We start from the raw sequence: 25,188 nt of genomic DNA on the forward strand, positions 1-25,188 counted from the left end.
AACATTTGAGCATTTGAAAAAAGAAAGAAAGAAAACAAACAATAATTCTGCACACATGAATGCTATAAAATGGTTTGTATTGCATGAAAACTTTATGAGCAAAAGGCACTCACCAACTGCGGGATATTTTGCTGTGAAGTACGCTTGCTCCGAAATACTGCACTTCAGGTGCCTAATACAAAAGAAATGAAAAGAAATGGCATTTTCAATGCTAAATGAGTCAAGCGAGTCATGCATTACAGAAAATATATGTATATATATGGTATGCATTTTCATACTTGGTATGATGGGCATATGTGCGTACATGTGTTTGTATGTCTGTGCCAATAAAGTACTTCACTTGGCTCAATGTGATAACAGTTAGAATGCATTTTTTTCTTTCTCCAATCCCTAAAGCTGCCCAACCTGCTACATAACACTGTGCCTCTTTGCAGAAACACACCATCAGCACATGCAAGGGCTCGGACCCAAACGCGAGCTGACGGGTGTTAAGAGCGCTGTTTGTTCAAGCTGTGATGGGCAGTCTCCCTCTCTTTAGTTTGACGGCTATCGGCACGTGCACCTGGCACAGCGAGGGAGCCCTGCTTTTTGTCTCCATTCTCACACACACACACACACACATACACCCACATGCACAATGCACATGTATGCCAAACATACACTTATACACAGACAAACAAAAACAATGAAACAAAAAAATAAGAAACACAAGCATAAACAATAACACACCGATGACATCTGACGAACAGACAAAATAGTATGGGGTGGGGTGTGTGTCAGTATTGGGCACTACTCACATCATGATCTTGAACCAGGACATGGGGTAGTGAACGAGTAAAGGGGGGGGGGGTATGAGGACAACCACTGGAGCGTGTGTGAGTCACATGAATGTTATTCACAGGATATGGCAGTCGCACATATTCAGGAGCAGTCTAATGGCAGTTGACTACTTAACTTGCAGTAGAACAAAGTCACTTGACACACTTAGCGACTGGTCCAACGACAAGCATTTTCTCGTGTGAATATCACATTCATTTAATGACTTGCAACATTCAAATTAGCAGCGATGCTCTAGTCTCCATTTCAGACACTTACAGTACCAACTGAGAAGAATACTTGAAATAATGCTATATTTTAACATTTATGATTCAATGAAAATGTCACTTTGTGTGATCATGTCCTGAAGTTTGTTTGGTCAGTAAATATGGGATGTGTACTTTGTTAGTGGTCACTGCACTAGATGTGAATAATTTGTGATTATCAGCAGGGCAAAACATCTTGCCCCTGTAATGTATGCATGATGGTCCATGGGGAGTGCTCTGAGTTACCACATGATTATGATCATGTTCAACTGATGAGCACAGCTTGAGTAACAAGCATAAAAGACATGGGAGGAGCGTGAGTTACCCTTTCTAAAACGTATACTGCCTCCTGCCCTGACCATCACAAGGGACAACCCAAGCATCAGGGGGGACTTCCCCCTGTCTTATCCAATTACAGGACTGCGGGCAATTAGATTAGCTATGGTTCAACTGAAGGATGTCTCGGCATTAGATAGCAATTAACTGTCTAACCTGGCCTAATTGGCAATCTTGTGGCACGGGTAACGGTTTTAAAAATGCAACTTGTCTGCTGACAACTAGCGCACGCCTCGAGGGACAGCGAAGCATTCTCAGGTGGTGCACGGGGGCGACTTTGCCTAACATAGCACATCCTATGCAGTTGATTGATGAAATTCACCAGCTCTTGGTTTGTAATTTAAAAAGCTATGGATGGCCACTTGTGTGTCCATCATTTTATTCAAATATATGCCAATGCCATGATCTCTTAGAATAATACAGAGCTGTCATTCCTAACATGATCTCAATAAACTTTGAATTTAGGACATAGCTGCCCTTAGTCTTGGTCCTCTACAGCACTAATAAGGTAGAGAGGAAATTAGTGCTTCTTATACAGTTTAACCCGTCGAAGACTATTCCCGAGTATACTTGAGCAGGCGTCTATGGGAAATGCACGTTGTAGCAAAATCAGCTCGTCCTCAACGGGTTAATGTCATTGTGCACTAGCTGTATCTTTACTCTCATACAAGGAATCTCAACATTCAGCAATCTTGAACAAATTCCTCTGGTAACTCATACCACAATGCCACATACACCGTAGCTGGCATATGTACGAGAAAGTGAATACGGTACTTGATAATACATTACTCAGTTGCTTTTAACTTTGTTTGCCTGTTGTGGGCCTACAGGAATAAACTCAACCTCATCATCACTGACTCATACAAACACTTTGCGCTGCACTGAAGTCAACAAATTTCAGATCCAACCAAACGGCAAACAACTTCCGGCAAACCTGGCTCTACTTCCCTCAAAAGGTCAAACCACGAAATGATGTCCGCTGACCGCATCACTGGAAGAGTAATACCAACTCCTCGCCAGGTAGGTTAAGATGGTGCATTCTGGACTGCTCTTCAATGCACATCAGAGTTGTGAGGCAGGAGGTGGGGAGGGATGGGGTGTTTTCTTTTGATGGGATACCACAACACTTGTGCAGCTACGTCGTACCAACCATATCATTCACTTCCCATTTTGATTCGTATAAAGTACTTTCTGATCTCATGCCAAATATGTACTGTATGTCCCTGTTTCAGAGCAAAATCTTTTTAATCTTGTTTGAAGACAGATTGATCATAAATCCATCAAGGCACAGGATAATTTTACAGCAAAAATCTCATCTTGTCTTCTTTACATCAGCCTGTAATTTTAACTGTGTATACTATTTTGTAGAAATATTGGAAGGAACTGGTTAATTTTTTTTCTATCTGCACAAAATCAGAAAAAAAAATATCATAAAGATTTGCTGATATGAGACAGAATCAAACATATCATATTTGCCTTAATCTTCTAAAATTCGTCACTAGTTTCATGGTGTTATACGATCAGTTTAAAGGCTGTTGATCATTCTGCAACCAATATAAACGCTATATGATAAGAAGGCTTAAGAAGGCTTTTTATTCTTTCTTACAAAAGATTTATAATGAATATTACAAATAATAAAAAGATGTATAGCATCAAACAACAGAAATATAATTAATGGACTTAATGGGTTAAACTTTAAGCACCCAGATGGCTCATTAAAGTAACGTGGCCATACCATGCAATGGGAAGGGCGGCCTGACTTGGATACTGTAAAACAAGAAATGTTTGTATGCATTTTGATTTAATTCTTAAATTTCGCGAGAGCCAAGATTCTTGAAATTACAATACAACCGAAAGTTCTCAGCTCCACTATATATATATACATTGAATGCCAGTGGCAAATTTCGAAAATTTCATGCGCGGATAAGGCTGTTGGCTCCAATTCGCGAAAAATTTGTTGTGTGCCGAGAAATCCCACACCAAACTAAAATTTCTGACATTAATCTGTTTCCCTGTTCAAGAATGTGTCTTACATTGAATACCATTCCAAATATCCAAACATACAGTGTAGATGCTGCAAGGACTTCACTTTTCAACTGACCAAGAGCGAGTGTCCAAATGACATGAATTACAGATATTGCACAATTTGCACGTGTACCATAGCCACTGACATTAACAAAGGGACCGTGTATGAAATAGGCCCTGAGGTGACCGAGTCAGCCGTTAGCCGGCACCAAGGATGTGGCGATAATTGGGTCATTACCGCCAGGAAGTATTCCCACAATTGATTGCCTCCACCGTCTCGTCACATCTCGGAAACTGATATCTTCATTAACCTGCGAATATCATTTGATGAGCGGTAAATATGAGATGATAGCTCAGACCTGTCCGCAGAGCGCTTGCTCATTTCAAGATGCGAGCGCGAGATGATAAACAACGCACTCACGACTCTGACGCTCGTCAGGGAAAGGTGAGTGTTGTTTTGTAGACCCTCCCAATTGCTGTTTGCTTTTCTAAAATTTCACCTGTCCACACCGACACAAATCTGAAAAGACTGACATACACAAGGCCTATCTACATGATGGAAATCAATCGCTCATCCTTTTGTATTTTTCAATAATTGTCTGATTTCATTACAACTTTCCTCGATAATCAGCTTCTCATTTCATTTTACTTACTTCTCTCATACTATATAAACATCTCTTTGGCGTATAGTTATCTTTGAACATATTTGACAATCATCCCTTAAATCACCATTGGTCATCTATTTTCTGTTGATGTCAAAGGTCATGAGAAGGGCAAGGTGCAACTTTCCTTTGAAGTTTGCTTTAATTTTGTTTTTACTTTATTAGTAATGAAGACAGGACTTATTATTCAATTTTTTTTTTCAATTTCAATTTCAACTTATGTTCATATTTCTCACAAATAGCACGAAAAAGTATAATTATACAATACCAAAATTATACAAAACATAAATTAGATGAAACTTCACTGGAATTTACAAAAGTTTGTCTTGGTACAAATGTATAAACACAAGGTCTGCATACATCAGAGTTGAGCTATGGTCATAATGTGATAAATATGATGGGGCCTGAGTAAAAGCAAGCTTTTACAGCTGCAGGTCCTGTGATAAATCAAATTAGGGGGAATATGAAGTACAGATATTTTTTAGACCAAACTATGACTGGGGGAACCGATTAAAACAAAGAGATCAAATAAATGTTACTAAATAAAGTACAGAAATTCCTTCTACAGCCTAAAAATTCACAACTGATACCGTGTAATACCTTCATCCAATCCAATAAACCTGCATTTATCCTGAACTTCTCCCTGTACTGACCACAATATGCAAATATGCATGTGTCTTTAGATATGACACACTGAATTTATATTTTCATCCTTGGAAGCTCTACATTGTCTCTATCTTCAATTTTAACTGCAGAATAAAAAACAAAACAAAACATGAAAACCATTATTAACATCAACTAACCACTTCCTTATGTTTTTGCAAATGTTTCAGTAGCATTAATGTGCCTATATGTGAAATAAAACATCTGTCTTGGTAATGAACAATGCAACCTTCACTGGGCATCTATTGCAGGATGAACATTAAATAGATGTGATTAAGCAAAAGGGGGCACAAGATGGGGTGACAGAAAGTGTGTGAAAGTGGGGGAGATAAAAATATATAGACAGAGAGAAAAAAAGATAGAGAAAGGCTGAGAGAAAAGGGTGGTAACATAGATTAAGCTCCTAATCCTAGGAAATTAAACAATCATAATGACACAACGTTTCCACTGTCCACATTACACCTATGTGATGAATACTATCCCACATGAGCATGAGGGTTCGCTTTAGTGATTCAGTGAGCCAAAGAGTGCTTGCTTTAATATTCATGTAAGTTGGTTGTTTGCTGTGGATGATGTTAAACTTCATCATGAGAGACGAGGGATATCTAATGGTCTCTTTGCTTGTTGGACTACTTCTGCATCTTGTCGTACCACAATGTGAACGTGTCGCCGAAGGAAAAATTGAGGTTTACAACAACTCCACAACAAGCGGAGAACTCTGAATCAGAAAAATGATAGACAACGACAACAAAGGAACGAACACATTGCAAACTCAATCACATGAGGAGAGTTCAGTCTTCATTGAGTCAAGGGCATGGAGCGAGTGACACTCTCGATTGGCTGTGCACGACTCCAAACAAGCCACCCTTCACTCGCATCAGGGCAAATTCGTCTAGACTGACAAATCCGAGTGACAAAACTCTGCCAGTCCTTTCGGATCAAGAGTTTAATCCTGATGGCTGTGAGCTTAAGTCATTTCACTCGCCTTCCGCCCCGCAGCCACACTCCAACAAACAAACAAGGATTTTTTGTTTAATACACACACACACACACACACACACACACACACACACACACACAGCCTTCACAGCTTGTCATGACAATTATATTGCCCCTTCCCCACACACAAACACACACACACACACACGCACACATAGCAGAGTCTGGTTCAATCCTGATTCAGATGGGATAATCTTTAACAAGATCAATGTGACACCATCACATCCCTTTTTATACAATTTTCATTCTGTCATTACTGGATTGACATACTGCCTGTCGAACCTCTGCACAAGGAGCCTTCAAGAAGATACAAAAGCAGTTCTTAAACAATCATGGGGTTACAACTTCTATCTAGTATCCACTTCACTGCATTTCTGGTGCATAATATGCATATCAGGTGTCTGTAGGAATGCAGGCATGGGGTTAATATCATACTTTTCAAAATAGGTAAATTTCTCAAACCTATTAGTAATACATAAATTGCTATACTCCAAACTTTATCTAATAATGAACTCGAATTTTAGTGCATATATTCATGACAGGTTCATTGAAACAAAAGTGACAATGTCCTTGAACCATACTGTAAATGTGGATATTTTCGTAAGGGCAATTTTTTGCCCTGGGCTTGGAAAGATCACTTTCCTGTGTTTCTAATTCCGCCAAATCAAAACATTTAATAGTGGTACATATAACAAGCAAATATATTGCGTGCTTTTATTTTTGCACTAGCTTGTGGTTGTGTGAAATGCGCAAAAAATTTCAACACCGCAAAAATGTGCACTTTTACAGTATTTCAAGGTGGTAGACATCACCCAACTGCAATGAAATGCAGACTTCTACAAGGGACAGAGGGAAAAAAGTCTTCAGAGATTTAAATTCTTCCTTTCCTACTTGAAAAAAAAAAAGAAGAGGAAGCTGATGGCGATCGATGAAGAAAGATAGAGAAAAAGAAGAAGGATGAGGATGAAGAATATGGAGAAGAACAAGAAAAGAGGGAGCAGAGAAGGAAAGTCTGACTGTACACTCATAGATGTACATTTGTGGGTTGTTGTTTTTTTTCTGTTCGCCACAAAGTACTTGAAATGATATCCCTATAAGGAAATATAGTACAACGTCAAATAATGTCAGCATATAAAATGTGTTATAAGCACATATTCAAAGGCGTAGAATTGTGGCCATTTTGCCATTTCAAAACAGGAAGCACATTTGGGCGGCAGTAGTCATTCCGATGCTTATGGCTTCAGTATATTGAAAATTCCTTCCATGCTTGTGACAGCTAAGATCAGAATTAGGCTATCTGCGGAACATATAGCTACAGCTAATCAGAAAAAGACCACACAGAAACAGACAACATGCAGAAAAGATCACAAAATGAGTTGGAAGCAAAACATATAGAAATTCATACAATGGACTAATTCAGATCATAAGACCTTTATATCACATGTAAAAAGATAGAAAAGGTGCCCGTAAAATCACTGAAAGGTATTGTTTACCATTGGGAGCAGCGATTTTAAAAAAGTTCAAGTTTTATTCTAGAAACAATTTTATCATAACAAATGTTCACATTTTGTATGTTTAACAATACTGAACATTGATTATACTGATTAACAATTTTACAATGGTTGTTTCTATCCCTAACTCACATTTAAGAACTATTTTGAAGCACTAAAGCTGAGTTTTTTTGCTTTTTCTGCAAATGGTAGATAATGCCTTTAAAGTGAAGGAAGAGTGCAATGAAGGAAGTCCCTTTTCCACAACACACCTCAGATATGCAATACAGGTGATTGATCAGTAAACCGCCAGTAATCAATCAAATAATAGCAATGAGTCACATCGAAGTACCTTGGTATGTCTTTTGAGGGTGTGCCCTCCTACCGACTGATGTCTTGTGGAAGTCAAATCAGGCATTTCCTCATCATGAAATGACTACATTATCCATGTACACATAAGTTATCCCTTCACAATGGGCGGAGGGAAGTTGGGGGGGGGGGGGGGAGGGTTGGGTGGTTTCAGTTGTCTTCCCACCCAGTCAAAAATTGTTACTGACAGGTTTGTTTCTCACACCATTATTATTCATCTGCCAGTACTAACTAAACAGCCTGATGGCTCAAAAATAGGAAAATGGTGCATCATAGGCAAGTTTCTGCGACTTTCTACTTTCCAACATACTAGTATGGTAAAGGGCTACTGGCATGCTGAAATTCTATTCAAATCTCAGTTTTGTACGACAGCAATCATAAACTACCTGTAATTATTCCATTTAAAGGGAGTAATTGCTAACCAAGCCAGCATCATTTCAACATCTTGATATAAGCTCTCTTTACAATCATATACGTATTTATAGTTTGCTAGTATACTTTAAAAAAGGACAAGTTCACCTTCATGTACAACGTGTGGATTGGGTGAATGCAACAATATTCGTAGAACACATCAGTGAAAGTTTGAGGAAAATCCGACAATCCGTTCAAAAGTTATGAATCTTTTAAGTATCTGCGCAATTACGGCTGGATGAGAAGACTACTACAGTGTGTAATGTCACATGCGTACAACAATATAAGGAAAATAAAAAGAGAATTTCACAAAATTTTACTTTTTGAATAAAGTGCACATTTCTTGGACTTGTTACTGACGTACGTTAAGGATAACATTATTCGAATTCCCCTTGCCTTCTGAAAGAGAGAAGTCGAGTGTTCTTTTGTTATGCAAGAAAAGTGAAAATAAGGTGAATTTTCTTTATACTTTCTTTATACCGTTGTACTCATGTGACATCACAAGCTATAGTAGTCTTCTCATCCAGCCATGACTGAGCAAAAACTTTTAAAATTCATAACTTTTGAGCGGATTGTCGGATTTTCCTCAAACTCTCAATGATGTGCTGTACTAATATTGCTGCATTCACTCAACCCACATGTCTATGAAGGTGAACTTGTCCTTTAAAGTTTGGTGTGTACAGATAGCAGCATAAAGTGGCTCTTGCATCATATGTGGCATTAAAGGGATATTTTGAAAAACAAACATTATATTTCATGTGATATACTGTAAACGTGGAAATTTTCGCGGTACATTAATTTTCGCGGATTTCGCGCTACGTTCAGCTAGCGCGAATTCAAAAACGCGCGAATATATCTTCGCAATTTTCTACGCACATTTTGAACGGCCTGAATTGTGTGCGCTTCGTCGATGATACTGCTACGTAGTACAGACATGTTTACGCATATAGCAGTATCATCGCACGCACCGCACGCACCGAGCCCACGGCCGATTTGTGTGCTACATCCCCGCGACTACAGTACTAGTACTACAGTACATGTATCGAGTAAAATACATGTACAGTGTACTACGTAGTTGAGCGCTTGTACTCGCACTCGCTTTTCATACGCTGGCATCGCTGGATGAAAACAGCGACTGTGTATTAACCCGCTGCGGAGCGCGAAGTTAAGAACCCGCGAATATGTTTTCGAGCCGCTCAGCGCGAAAAATTAATCGCGCGAAAATATTGGCGTTTACAGTAATGACTTCCATAATGGTTGCCAGGGCTTCTTGATATATTATGATATCTTTAAACTATACAGTCGAAGGAGAAATTGGTGGTGCAATTACTTGGCAATTTCCATGCTCACGTGACTTCAGTGAACTTCTCACTGTTCATGCTGTAATTTGATATATGAGAATATTTCTGAACATCTGTGTACACATCCTCCAATATATTAATGTTATCATTCTTATGTTTGTAAAACAAAGTACTAAATTTCAGATAATTACCACATCAAAAAATATTCTATATTTACAGAGGTATGCTTAACATCTCTTCCTCTTTAATGACAGTCTTGTATAAACAACTAAACACAAACTCATTTTCTTCCTCTGAAGTGTGAGCTCTGGAACAGATTTCATCGCATCACATTACTGGAAACTTTTTCTTCTGTTTAAAATGATCCGTTAATATATGAAAATGAAATATTGTATAGATGATGACTGGCGGGGGAGGGAACATACTGAATGTTCCACCCAAAGGGTTTGAAATGCTATTGAGGGACTTACAGCCTCCCAAACTAGCATTTCAAACCCTGAGGGTGGAACGTTTGGTACAAAAGCCATCATCTGTTATATTATATGGGTTAGTTAAATCTGCTTGTTCACATTGTATGGAATAAGCAAATTTGTCCTATCGATTGCATGAAAAATATGATCGTTCAATCGTTTGGTATCGTTTGTCATTTGTTACGTGAAAATGTTTTCCCCTGGGAGAACATTACAAAAATGTTCTGCCCATGGGCGAACATAACCAATGTGCCTCCATCACGTGACTGTGTTTAGCCAATCACTAACCGGTACATGTATTTGACTAACCCATTTAATATAATCTGCTGTTTCACTCCCTGAATCACATCCTTACTCCCCTTCAGTTTGCTCAATTCGCACATCTCAATCTGTCTACTTTGTTAATAACTGATTCATGTGAAGCGATACAATATCTGCAGCAACTAGTTGGAGTTGCTAATCACTGAGTGCATTTGCAGGGTGCACTGGAAAAGGTCAATGTTCTATTCTTTTTTTCTTTTCTTTTTTACTATAGCCGGCACGAATGCACAATTTTTGCACTGACTATGCACTTGTGAAGTCTTTTGCTGGAAGCATTCATGTCTCTCACTATAACTGTGATTTAAAGTGCATTCTGTTGATTGTTGTCGTGGCACAAAAAAATTATGACATCGAGACTAGGATAACGGTACTGTCCTGAGAAGTGAAACCATAGACTTCAACTGATACTTTGAGAGCTTGGCCAAAAAAGAGCTGAAATCTTCTCTTTTATGTTTGCCTTTCAAGTGGCATATTTTCTTCCCCCCTCTCTCTCTCGCCACTCATGTACGATACATGATTGCAAGCTAGTAGCAAGATCCAATTAATGTTATATTTCCTGTTATTACTAACAATTAAGAACACTCTCCCTTCCTATAACAGCGTGTTACTCCTGTGAACTGGCGCAACTTAAATGAGCTGCCCAAATATCTCGGCAAACATTCGCCATCCATAAGGAAGCAAGCAGGAAAACGCTGCCACAATTGTACAAATGAGAAGCTTGCAGGGAGTGGTGGGGCTATAGATATGACTGTGTGTAACGCATGTGCGCACATGCACATGATATGTTGCACAGACACACAAAGAAGTATATTTTAGGTGCGTACATATTGAAATCTAGTGACACCAGTCATATTGGTTTCACAGGACACTGACTAATGAGAAACTTCGGGGGATAGGGTTAGGGCGGAAGGATGGGAGGCAAAGGATTATGAAAGAAGAAAGAAAACAAGATTATGTCGGAAACTATTTTTGATAGATCCCTTGGCAGACTTACAAACCACGGGCATGATACAAGGCCAGTGTAGGATTAACGGTGGCATTGTCAATAAAAATTTGCATCTTGAAATTATGCCCTCCCCCCCCCCCCCCAAGTTTTCTCTTCGTCCGATCATTTTCAAAAGAAATCAGCAAAGTGAAAACAGGTGGGATGTTCTAAGATGGGGGGAAGAGGACACACCCATCAAACATCAAGCTTTAAAGGAAGTATTCAGCAGTGAAGTTTAGCCTCTCAACCCTCCCCCCCCCCCCCCCCACAAATACAGCACTTGTGTACTAAACAAAATATAGCGCTTTGAATACTCTGTTTCCCGCGGGCAAACATATTCCTGAACAAACACTGAAAATTACTTGTAACAGCACTACTTTTATATGACATATTAGCTTTAACAAGTTGACTGAGCTTTGAGGTACAAGTACTAGTATGTGATTTTGCTTTTAATTGCTAGTACTATCTGAGAATATAAGGCATTACAGAGTTAACAATCTGGAACAGAATGTAAATGTCGCAACTTTGCAGTCCATTTTAGATCGGCTGCTTTAATGTAAGGGAACACTACAATAAATTAATAGATGTCTACATAATAGAAAGTACATGATTGTGCATAAACATGCAATTTCAGAGCACATGTTCCTTAAAGGTACTGTGTACCATTGGGAGCAGTAATTTCAAAAATGTTCGAGATATCACATTTGATGCATATGTGTAGGTCAGTAGTATCACAAAACATACTACCATATAAAAATTTTGCAGTAACGCCTAAAATATTAGGAGATATCAGTATTTTTCTCAATAAACCATAAATGTAGATGGGGTAGTCTAGGGACATTTTTACTTTAGTTATTGTTCACATTTTTTATATTTAGCAATACTTAACATTGCTTATACTAATTCAATTTTTACAATGATTGTTTCTATCCCCGACTCACATCTAAGAACTATTTGCAAGCACTAAAGTTGGGTTTTTATTTCATCTGAAAATGGTAAAAATTGCCTTTAATGATGAGGTTCGCCAACTGCCCGCGGTGTGTACCTTTAAGGCATGAAAAGCCAAGCGATCCACTGGCTCAGCTCTGCCCGGCAGGGGCTATCACATTAATGTGGCTGCCCTAATGGCAAGTTCCGCTCAGCACGGGGGAGCGCTCCAGACATGCCCTTTGGCTGTGAGGGTGCACGCAGCCTATCACGTCATTTCGCATTACAGGGCCCCGAGGACAAAATATAGGCCACAGGCAGGGTGCTCGAAACGCGACATCTGAGCCAGAGACGGACAGGGATTAGCTGGCAACATTCACAACTCAATCCCAGGAAATGCTACATGTAGTTCCACCGATTTGCACATTGAATTTCATCGAGTGGATTTCTCCTGGGCACTTCAGTACTAATAAGAGAGACTCTTTTCTTCATGCTACACAAGGCATGTGGCATGATTTGGGCACACCATTCCAAATTTGGCAAAATTTTATCTGCAGTGTGCAGAAAGCATCAAATACATACTTGTCAAAGCCAATGGACCACGCTGTCAACAAAGAGACGTTAAATTATTTCTGAGAGGTTTTGAAATTTCCTTTATTTCCTCCAAGCTGAGAGTATCTACTTGTCCACTCACACAAACAGAAAAAAAAGAGAAGCTCTCATTACCTCAATTACTCTAATCTTTACAATTACAAATTAAATGTAGTTAAAATTGCATGAGTAATGCTAATTTCTTTTTAACCCGTTGAGGACGGTTTGATTTTGCTACAACACGCATTTCCCATAGACGCTTGCCCGAGTATACTCGGGACTCGTCCTCAACGGGTTAACATCTGTAATAGTGAAAAGACCTATGTAGGTTCTAACTACTTCCAACTCAATGTTTTGTAGCTAAGGTTAACCTGACAATACAATAACTGCTGTGCATTAGGGTGTCCAGTTTCACAACTAATCTGTCCAAAACAAAAGAAGATAAAGAAGAAATTAACTGCTCCTCATTCATAGTACTTCAAAAGAAAGTGGTTGCTGTATCTGCCAAGTGCATTAAAAATCTTCTATAAAATGTGAAAATGGAAGGTTGCAAAGACCTGATAGGAGATGTCTTTGTCTTCAAATGCAGAAGAACGTGTGTCAAGTGATGAACGGGCAGACACGCATAGGGCTTGCCACGCTTCCCAACCACTCACCACAAGACACGTAGCCCGTCAACATCGTGTGGTCTACAACCAGAGTCAGCCGAGATGCGGCAGGGTGACACCAGCCTAGCACACGTGCGACTTTCAAACATGTGATGACTTTTTCATTGCTGCAATGACATTCTTTTGTCTCTCCTTCTTTGTTGTTGTTTTTTTGTTGTGGTGTGCTTTGTTTCTCCTGAGCGACACACAAATAGCATACCCTGTAGCTGTTGGAAACATCAATTAATTTCTCTTTCAAATGTTAAGGCAATCTTGTCACCAGTTTATTGAGCATTAGGGGAGATCCTATGAGAACCCTATCAGTGTCACATGTACCGTTTCCATCTTAAAACCCAACTAAAATCACACATACTGACTTCCAAGTAGAACCTGCATATATGTGTTTTGGGTCAATGACATTTATCCCCCATTTTCTTTGGTACATTTATGAAGAAACAATCCTCCCTGCTCTCAAATAGTAAGTTTTGAGAATTACAGTGTCTAGAGTGAGTCAGTACTCTTTCCTCCTTGTTTTTTTTCTTTTCTCCTTGTTTTTACTTAAAACTTCTCCTAATACTGACCACATTTTCCAGTAAAATCTCTTTAATGCATTTGATAAGCTGAACAGTTTCTCTCGTGCTTCATTGTACCTCATGTTGAAAGATACCTGATTTTCACAAGTAACTTTCATACGAACCTGCTGAGCAAGGAGACTTGTGATTTGTATAATGCAAGGTGACAAACCTTGTGACAAATTGGCACTGAGTCTTGTGCTTATTCAGCAGAGGGAAACAAAGTAAAGCCTGTACCCCAGAACAAAGACAGAATAACACCCATCCAAAGCCAGAGAGGGCTATTCTGGAAAAAAATGGGTGTGGTGTGAACGTCACCTTCAGCCAGTTTACCTTGTTGTGGTCGAGCAGTGCCCAGGCAAACTGCCAGCTTGGGGGGATCGCTGAGCATGAGGAGCCAACGCTGTGCGGAGTCTTTCACATCGGCTGAAGGATCATAGTATACTCATGGATAGCCTGTTGGCAATGCAACAAGATAATATAAACATACACATTATGTCATACTTTACTCTCTGAAAACAAGACTTGTTTGGTTTCTAACTATATTAACACACAATACGCAAAATTATGATCCCTTATCCTGTCTACTAATTCACCACTTCCAGTCTATACATTAAAGCACAGTGCATCCATACTGTTCAGGATGATTTCAAATGAAAGAGAGAAAAATCGAAGAGAACACTTCAAGTTTCATCAATGCTGGATGTAAAGAATGAAAGATAGATCTTTGAGTTTCATGTTATGAAATATTAATGCTAGTTCACATCACATTATACTCGATATATACCGTAAATACTCGATATTCAAGGGTTTAGCAGGTCAGCTTCTGGTAGTGCTGCTTACTTCTGGTGTTCTACACCACCTGCAGTAACATCATATACCGACATATCATCATGAATCCATGGATACTTTGTTGGATTTGGATTATTTTCCTCTAACCAACATATCACTGCTTTGCAATGGAACCCCATACTCATACACATCACTTTTGTCTTACCTGTGATTTAAATCAGTGTTTGAAGCACTTTTGCTACCACGCAACTTACGGCTATGACGTGCGCAACAGCTTGACTACCTCTTGGCATATTTTGTGTGTGGCCACAGGAGTAATCCAAGCATCAGAAACAAATGACAAATGACAAAAATCACAGGTTTCTACAGTGAGGGTTTATACCACAATTCACGACAGCAAAATTCATGCAAATCTGGAAAATGAATATCCCACCTTGTACAATTTTCTGGCTATACTCTGGTGGTTTTTGGCACATTTTGTATAATCTCTCCATTTTTGAGTGCATAGGAACATTATCCCTATGTGTTATGCGCTATATATGCATTGTCAATATTGTTATTATTACTATGGGCCTAGCAACTTTCATCGTAATTCCACATTCTTATAATGTCACAATTTTTTCTGTTACAGAGCGAACAGCCTTTATTATCATTGTCAAAAAAAACTTTTTTTTGTTTTGTTAAATTTTGCTTGACAAAGCTTTATTTTCAAGTTAAAGGCATAATTTCATATGAATATCATTACTGGAATGGCATTATATGCATTCGCTATTCAATCTTAACAGATTGTTCTTTCAGGACCACTTGTTGGTGTCACTTAGAATTCCTTGGTTGATTCACAAACAAAAAAGTGAAGCCTGAAGCAAGCTTTCTTTCTACCTGTATACCATGTATGGTGTTACATCAATACCATTTCCACAAGTCAATTGCACTAGAATACTGTTAGCAATCCCCATACCCATTATGGTTCACAATAGAAAAATATCACAAATTGATGAGCTAGACATCATACTTTAGTGAAGTAGCAAAGTGGTTGTCATTCTGCCTTCAACGGCTAAGCTTTGATTCCCGTATTCACACTGCAATGAGATGTTTTAGGTAAATGACATCTCAGCTGATACTGCGGTGTACAACTGTAGTTTGTGTGCTAACAAAACAAAGCTCCCAACTTAAAAATATCTTGTGTGATTCATTTCTGCTCGAGTCTTGTTGTTCAGCTAAGGTTAGGGGCTTCTTGAGGATGGAGCCAATGCAAAGGAGGGCCTCCATAAACCATAATGGGCTTTATACGAACAGCAATGTTTATGATTTATGCCTATTAAAGGCACTGTGGTGAGGGTTATTGAACAAAACACACCACCATTTTACAGTAAATCCAGTTGACAATTCAAATGGTGAAAGTTTAACAGACCTGTAATTGTTATTGCTCTGCATGAAACGACCTCAGTTGTTTTACTTGTCCTCTGAAATTTCATTAAAAAAAAGCAAGAAAGCACTACAGAAATGGAATAAAAAACATATAATGTACTGTAAAAGTGGAAATTTACATGTAATTTTCACCCTCGATCGGGTAAGATAATTCCGCATGTTATGGATTCCGCAGAATCAAAATATGAACAAGTATTCCAACAAGTAAAATACTTGTGTGCTTCTATTTTTGTGCCAGTTTAAATAAAGCAACAGTTTTGTCGATCTTGCATACGATATACACTACGTCTAGAGTATAAAACATAATGTTCAATAGAATTTTTTGAGCTATTATTATCTTCTCTGATCAATATTAGGCCATTCAGTTGAAAAACAATTTGATCTGTAGATGTTTTTCCATCGTTGCATGCATTACCCCAAGATGTTTCATTTTGGCAAAAATTCTAATAGATTGTGTCTATTTTGGGGCAGTTAATCTCTCATATAGTATTCTAAAAGATGGTAATGTATGGGGGGGGGGGGGTAATTCACACTGGAAACAGAAAATAAAGTGAAATCCCTAAAATGTACCCTTTTACTGTGGAAATGCCCATATGTGATTACCGTATAAGCTCTGCCCATGCCTGCTGCACAATAATTCTGCATTTACAACCAAAGCGCACAAGTGAACCCCAAAAGTGTGACCTCTCTTGACCTCCAGGTGTTGCGCGCGGATGCGTAATTGAATTCATCGCACACAGCGTATAGTCAGCATACATACCCAACTGTTACTGACAAAATGTTTACATTTATATGCGATGGGGAGAATTCTAAACTCTGCATGAGCAAAACCCAACAAACAATTATGGTATTTCCTATTCCTCACAGAAGCATGACTTGTGTGTACAACAAACAGTGATGCTGCATGCTGTTGAACAGCACAACATAGTGTATTACTTTACATGTCATGCATTATCACAAACCTTTGCTTGGATCATGCAAAAACTACTGAAACAGTGGACATTTTTGCAGCCTGGGTATCTTTTTGCTCTCGGCAGGGTAAGATGAATTTTGCATGTTTTAATTCTATGGAATCAAAACATTGAATAGAGTTACATTAAAAAAAAAAAAAAAATTCATGCGCATTCATTTTTGCACTTTAGTTTCTGGTTGTGCGAAATGTGCAATAATTTCCGCTTTTACAGTAGACACTCAGGTTAAATATTTGCTATTAATTCTGGCACTCTTGCACATTTCACAGCACTGCTGTGTATGTATCATACCGACAGCTGCGCGCTACCAACTGCTTGCGAAGATCGAGTACAGCACAGAGCATTCCAAGCGATCAAGTTATTCCAAAATGTACCAAAGTGTACCTGTCTTCTACCAGACTTTATAAAAGACTCAGCAGGAAAAATGTTAGAGTTTGAAATATTTACAATGAATTTATACATGTTTGAAAATTATTTATGAGGTGGTATGAGACTGCACTAGCATTTTAGCTAGCCCGGTATAGCGGGCACGAGTGCATACGTAACCTTTGAAATCAAGCCCGGTTCATTATATGTTAAGCATACACAATGTGCAAATGAAGACATGTGCATTCACGATGTACAAACATACACATGCTGTGATGATTTCTTGATAGCATGCTGCACGCAGACCCGTAAATGGTGGTTGGTTTGTAGATCATTCTTCGCCTAGAACCTAGTGAGGTACTGGGTAGTGGATTATATGCGCTTTATCAATATTGCTGGGGGATATTCTGAGGGATGCCAAGTTCAAAAAAATTTTATGAGTGAGATTTTCATGACTCGGCATGCGAATGTGCGTGCGAGCGAGGGTGTGGGAGGGGTTTTTTTCCCCCCTGTGGACTCCCACAGTAGGGAGCTTTTTCAATTTTTAGCTCTTAATGGTGCGATCAGGTGCATACTTAAGTGACTATTTTTTACTTATTTAGAAAGACAAAAGGGAAATATACCTTTCATTGCAACTATCGCTTTAATCTTTTGAGCTACGCTCATTATTATAGGCCCAAGTAGCAGACTTCGCCCGATGCGTGAGAAAAATGGGTATCATGCGTGAGATCGCCCCTAAATGCTCGAGTCTCACGCAGAATGCGTGAGACTTGGTAGCTCTGTATTCTCATGGCATGCAATGTGCGCATGACATCACGATCAGTACAGTAGGTGAATTTCCAATGCTTTTTTTTTTGGCCGCCCCAGAATAGCCTTGATCAGCTTTATATCAAAAAAAAAAAAAAAAAAAAAAAAAAGTTGTGGCAATTTGATAGAGGGCAAGGACTTAATTCTACATTTCTAGGAACAAAAGTTTTAGATATTTCAATCACCATTTTCAAAAACAGTAGACAAATGGATCTAGATCTGGTTTAGTTTTAGTATTAAAAAAAAAAATCAATTGCATTTGTAATGGAACACTAAAATCAGATGCATGCGAGGATCAGAAATTACTTTCTCATTTTAACCGTTAGATCCTGGTTGGCCTATTAACAACGTAATTATGAGTGCTCTGCTCCAAAAAGGAAATTTTCCACTGCTGATAAAAATAGAATTCCATCTTCTTTTTGATAAAGTGTAAAACATCGATGACTCGTAACTCGAATGCCCACATTGGGGCCCATGTATCGTACCAAACTTAGTTCTCTTTCTGTATCACTCCAATGCATCCACATGGCATGCCATGGAATTAAAAAAAAAGTGTCTGATAAATCTAGATGTCAAGCTTGCTTGAACAGTCTAGTTAGCACATAGATGTCCAGACCTTCTTGTGGCACCCTTCTTGTACAGGTCTAACGTTAGAAAAGTCTATCCTAACGTTAGTTATCTCCTAACGTTAAGTAAAATTCTGGCTTGGAGTGATGTTTATAATCCATCCGCATCAGAAAGGCAGCCTTTATCATAAACTCAGCTTATACAACTGCCACAGAGGTTTTGAATTTAAATCTGACACAGAAAAATGGCCAGGGAATTGATGACTTACTGCCACACAAATGTGCCAAAATGTGTGAAAGGACAATCTAACATTTACCTCAATTTCAGTAATTAGTCTAGCTAGCGTAAAATTCGACCCTCAGGTCCGGTCCCCTGTTGTTACGAACAACATGCACACATAGTCATAGAAAATACAGACAACAGAACTGAGCACAGAACTTGACGATTGCCCCTCCTCCTCCCTCCCTGCACAGGCACGCTCAGCTAGCTACACACGCGTGTGCGCGTTTACAGCTGCTAGCAAGCCTGGGTTTCTGTAAAAGGCCAATCCATTACACACGTTGCTTTATCACATTCACACACACACACACACACAACACACATACACACACACACACTCACTCAATACATGGCCGATGTACAAATCGTGAAACCGAACGGAGTACGGAATCGCATGTCCACTAACAACCACTTCCTCGTTTTGACGCCTAGACAGCAATGACACCCTGCAAAAATCTCAAAAATAATAGCATAAATTTCTAAGATTCATATGCACTATGCACACAGCTGAAATGACAATGCTTACCGATGCTACTATGTGAAATTCCTCGCCTTTTCAAAGACTTCGTCATGCATCTAAAGCACGGAAATCAGACGTACCGTGTGTTTTTCATGCGTGTGGCTCAACTCATTACTATGCAACAAATGGCCTTTCGATATGCTAAACATATATCCTTCCGCGACTCGTGTGAGTGGAGTAAAATAGTTCTATAGTCTCTACATTCGAAGCGTAAATAAACTAACTGGTGGTAAATCCTATGTCAGCTGTATAAGATATGCCATTTATTGTAGGTGATTCTACAAATGTGAAGTGAATCTATTATCCTTTCAGCCACATTCGATCTGATATGCAATTAGAAAGCTGTGATGCGTCCGAGCCTGTTAACTCCGTGAGGCCCGCTCGCTGTATGCAAATTGCTGATAGTGATATGACGTCATGATTGATTATGCTTATGATGTACAACATGCGTTTTCTATAAAAATTCGAGATAAAAATTCTGGATGATATTATTGCATCACAAACAGGCGTCTAACAAACATACATCCCATCGTTCGACAAACCATATAAATGCGGAACTGATCAAATATGTCTGTCGGGTGGAACATCTCACCGTCACTACTAGTGGTCATCACAGTTATATTGAAATACAAAAGTTCTAGCAGTCGTAGCATGTTTGTTCCCGGAAGACGGAGTTAACGGGAACAGAGTAAACATCGACGGATCTTCCGGTTACCGAGACTGGAGTTATTTCTGCTGAATGTTCTAATCGCGAGGTCTTGGAGAGGGTCGTTCGTTAAATTCCCCGAAAGTAATAAAGGCATTGCGCCGTACTTCCGATTTTCCGGGAAGTAAATACCGATATGTCCTCTGTGAATACAATCTTACCCCGCGGTGCACATGCAGAAGTCGAGCCTTTGAATTGGCGCTGTTGCCTCCAAACCACCCACGCATTGCTTGCTTTCATTCATGCGATCGCACGTGGGCAAGAACCTCCGCTGATGTTTTGGGTAGCAGGCGTTCGCGAAATACAATTAAATGTCTGCTGATTTGAACGCGAAAAACAACATCCACTTATCGATATCATATAAGCCTGTTAACTCCGGTAAAAATATTGACGGAAAATTCCACTCATGTTGAAACTGAATTCAATCAGCTGAGTGAAAGCAACGACAGAACAATAACAGTTTCTCTAAATACGACGAAAATAATAATAATAATAAAGTTATGGATTTTTTTTTTCAATCACATAGGGCCTATTGGTCGAGGCAATGACAAGGCAGTAATGTGATGGTGTCATAACTTCCCCGTTGCTTTTTTTGTTTTTCAACATGAAATACGAAATCACTTAGGCCCTATCTCGATCGTCATTCATACGGCGACTGTAGGATAATCTGGCAGAGAATGTGAGGCGTGACACTTTCTATAGTCCTCATATACTTTCTTCAATCTTCAGTCCTCATCCTCTTTTCTTTTTTTGACGATATTCGGTATATTTTAAGCAGGGAGGTGAAGGAAGTGGTATAGGAGTATATTATAGGCAGGTGATGTATTCATGAATTCCCATTTTGTTCCCTAATAGGCCTATACTCCTTTCCTAAACACTACTCTAATTAGATTTCAATGAATAGTAAGTTTATATGGTTTTTGTACTGTTAAGATACAACCAACTAAGACAACTACAAAAATGAAGTTTATCTTTCATGGAATATTTTTCCTTGTTTGTTTTATGTGTGATATCTTGATCTATTATATACAGTTTTTGTTTTTGTTTTTGTTTTTGTTTTTGTTTTGTTTTGTTTTTGTTTTGTTTTTGTTGCAAATTATCCACCGAGGCAGGGCTTCGTTTAAACAGCAACAATAATATCGCATCTATAATTTACTAACTATGACAGCCCTGTCGCTGTACACTTATTTACAAAACGATTCAGTTGTGACTGCCTGGAAAGAAAAGGTGAAATTTCATCAATTCATACATTTAAAAACTAGCTTTTTTTACCCTAAGTGAATGAAATTTCCGCTATCTCTTTTGTGTTCTTCACATACAGTCAACATGTACATTCACTTATACATAGTTGCCTGTCATTGTCTGTCGCGTTCTACTTTATAATGATATAGGGAAAAATCATGAAAGAGAAATAACGTAAATATAAGCTCTTCACTATAAATTGATGAGATAAAACTTGCTAATTACAGTGACGGCAATCACGATAAATCTATTTCGTATTAGGAGAGAAGAAAGAGACAGCTCATACATTTTTTAAAGGGAATTAAAAACAATCATGAGCAGCCTTTCGATATCATCTGTATATATATATAAGTGCACTGTCCCGCCTCCTCCCCCCCCCCCCCCCCGTCTTTCCTAGCTCTTGTTTCTTTCAAACTTCCCTTCCGTCGTCAATTCAAAGTTCAATTTTTGGTGGGATTGAGCTAAATGTCCGTATCTTAAATCGAAAGCTAAATTCCACTATCTATATCATGGTAGGTCTATACGGTGCAGGGCCTATATAGTTGTTTTGAAGTATACAAGCGAACTTCAATGTATTTTTATGTGCTGTTATCGGCTGTGGCGCAATAGCGTGCTGTTACTTATATAATGAAATAACTCTTCTCACATTACGCGAACTGACTCTCATGAAAATGTATGATTAACAGACAGTGTGCGTTTTAAGATATATCCACAGTCAGCATTACGGGATAAATATGTAATGCAAATGCGTGTTGACCTGTGTTGATTCATGATACCAACATCCCCTATGTGGCCAAAATGAATATCATAAATTAGGCCTCTTATAGTTGTCATATATATGTATATCTATATATATTCTGTAATATTTTTTCACTATTCTTCAGATTACTTGGATACGCCCACAAATGAGAAAAATCCTTCCAAACCAGTATTCTACCAGTGACATCATCTTTTGATTCACTGCTATATAATGACATGATTAGCAAAAGATATTGTATTGCACCTAACCCTAGATTGAGCATAACTTACATTGTGTCTCCATGCAAATATGATTTTTATAAAGACATTCAAGAAACACGCTAGTTAAGCTCGGTATATCTTACAAATCAAGGGGAAGGTGTATTACAAAATTAAAAACAAATTGTCCATTGTCTATCGTCCATGGTCAATCTACGTCAAAAAAAAAATGAAGATGTTTTTTCCAGCCGATAAGAGGTGCATAGAGCAGTTGAATACACACTGCCCATGCATATCTTATAAACCAAAAGTCCGCAACGAATCTTTATCAAATGCACTGAATAATGAAGACATGGGCACTGGACAGGTCTATAGTGTCTCAGCGTGACACCTTTTATCCTTGGATTTATACCTGCTCCAAAGATGTATCCAAGAAAAAAGAAAAAAAATAAGGAAAATATATTTCATTCATCAGTCGTACATAGTCATAGTGTCAGTATATAGGAACACGGTCTGCCTCGAGCCAGTTAACTCTGCAATGGTTGCGCATCTTCACAATTTGATTGCAACTGCCAACGCCACGCCCACTATTTTTGCTACTGTTGCCATGACAGTTTCAGGCACTGTTCTTATACAAGTTCATGAATCAGGACCGTATCCGGGCAATTACCCCCAGAGGGCAATTACCCCCCGGCTAAATGCTGGTTAGTGGTAAGGTTAGAGTAAGGATTAGGATTAGGGTTAGGTTTAGGGTTAGGAGTTTAGGTTAGGGTTGGGATTAGATTTAGGATTAGGACTAGGATTAGGGCCAGGGGAAGGGTCCGGGGTAATTGCCCAGGGGGTAATTGCCCTAGACCCGTCAGACCACGGGCGGAGCCAAGTTTTGTTGAACCATTTCCAGGAATATTGAAGGACCAACGTCCAAATATATGTACTCCGTCAAAAACCCAACAACAAACAAACAAACAAACAAACAAATAGGCCTACACGTACCAAAACAGTGCGTTAAAGCAGTGTCCTGATACGGTCCTGATGCCCTAGACCCATCAGGACCGTATCAGGACACTGCTTTAACGCACTGTTTTGGTACGTGTAGGCCTATTTGTTTGTTTGTTTGTTTGTTTGTTTGTTGTTGGGTTTTTGACGGAGTACATATATTTGGACGTTGGTCCTTCAATATTCCTGGAAATGGTTCAACAAAACTTGGCTCCGCCCGTGGTCTGACTGAAATCTGGCTGGCAAGATGACAGCCATCGGCATACGCGAGATTACTGAAACACCGTGGTGTCAGTCACAGAGGTGAAGCAGCTACTAATATGTAAAAAATCAAAGAAAATATTTGTTGCTCGTTATATCTGCATTTCATAGGTGATTGTCAACAAAATGGCATTCCTTATGTTCGTATGGGTATATGATTTTAGTGACGAGGGTAATACCGCATGTATGACAGATATATGTGCAGGTAAATAGATGAATGACATATTTCCACACCATGCTAACAATAAACCTTTCAAACTTTACAAGTGACTACAAGACGACAGGAAACCATAATGTAGGATTACACATATTAAGGGAAATATAGTAGATACACTTTGTAGAACCCGAAAGCACACGGACCGTGAAAACGGGAGTAGGTTCTATTGGTCAAAAGTTGTTGCTACTGCTGTGTTGTTGTTGTTGTTTGTTTTTTTCATTCTTCTATCTGATTTATAATTCTTCTTCTTTTTTTTTAAATAGATATAGGGTCCTAATAGGTATCCTATTAAAGTCCAGTGTTTCCGGGAAGAAGACAGTATGAGGATGGTTGCGTAACAAAATGAATGGAAAGCGTGCAGGTCTCCTCTTGACTGTACAAGAGGCGTATAATCCTTTCGAATTTGGTTCTGACGCCATGTGTCAATTTTCCTTCTATCACATCAGCTATCTCTCTCACCTGCATGCGTGGCCGATGTGCAATCTTCGACACTAGCACACAATGATCACATCGCGTATTATTTGCCTCTCCGGGTCAAACTTCACAGTCCGTGACCACGAATCCTCCTCCTGCAATGCGCTGCATGCACCGGAGCCGGAAGTGAAACGGATCGACAAACAGGAAAAAGCGGACATGCAAATGGGGCTCCCCATGACACACCGCCACGAACTTTGCACTCACTTCAAACATAAATCTCCTTTCGCAAAGGAACTGCTTCACCCAGCTAAGTCATGTTTTAACAATAGCTGAGCTCGTTGACTTCGGAAAGTCCTTTGTGCAAATAATGTTCACACTTGCTCGAAACAGTTCAAATTCCAGAAATGGTGCTGTCACTGGCTCGTGAACTATAACGTATGAAAAAGCGGGTGCTTTCTTGTCTTGTTTTGTTTTTGTAGAGGTTTCTGCCCATAAGGTTCATTATGATGATAGACCCACAACCCCATACAGATGACATCAACAGAATACCGACGACCATTATCGGCCAACAACCAGAGCGCAGAGGGCATGTTTAAGGGAATGTTGCGAAATTTGGCCTGATATTTCATTACATTATATCCACTTATCGGCGGTTGTCACCAAAAATGAAAGTTGATAAAGATGTTACATAATATACATAACTATATGCTACTACTAATGATAATGATGACAGCAGTAGTATGCAGTAGTGGTGGCATAGTAGTAAAGTAGCATAGTAATGCTAATAATAATGGGATAGTATAGAAGTAGT

The 25,188-nt window shown here is 39.0% G+C and overlaps 1 protein-coding gene across 1 annotated transcript in view; it reads right to left on the reverse strand.

Annotated features, from left to right (window-relative positions):
- Positions 1-15,605, reverse strand: part of LOC139708346 (importin-13-like) — a 107,808-nt gene extending 92,203 nt beyond the window's left edge. The window contains 4 exon segments of the mRNA XM_071620307.1: positions 114-172; positions 14,185-14,239; positions 14,241-14,295; positions 15,602-15,605. Of these exon segments, the coding sequence (XP_071476408.1) occupies positions 114-172; positions 14,185-14,239; positions 14,241-14,295; positions 15,602-15,605 (173 nt within the window).
- Between the last annotated feature and the right edge of the window lie 9,583 nt (positions 15,606-25,188).

The sequence above is a fragment of the Diadema antillarum genome, unplaced genomic scaffold (genome assembly GCF_040938485.1).
Source record: "Diadema antillarum isolate AM-2024a unplaced genomic scaffold, OU_Dant_1.0 scf00000036, whole genome shotgun sequence".
Lineage (NCBI taxonomy): Eukaryota > Metazoa > Echinodermata > Echinoidea > Diadematoida > Diadematidae > Diadema > Diadema antillarum.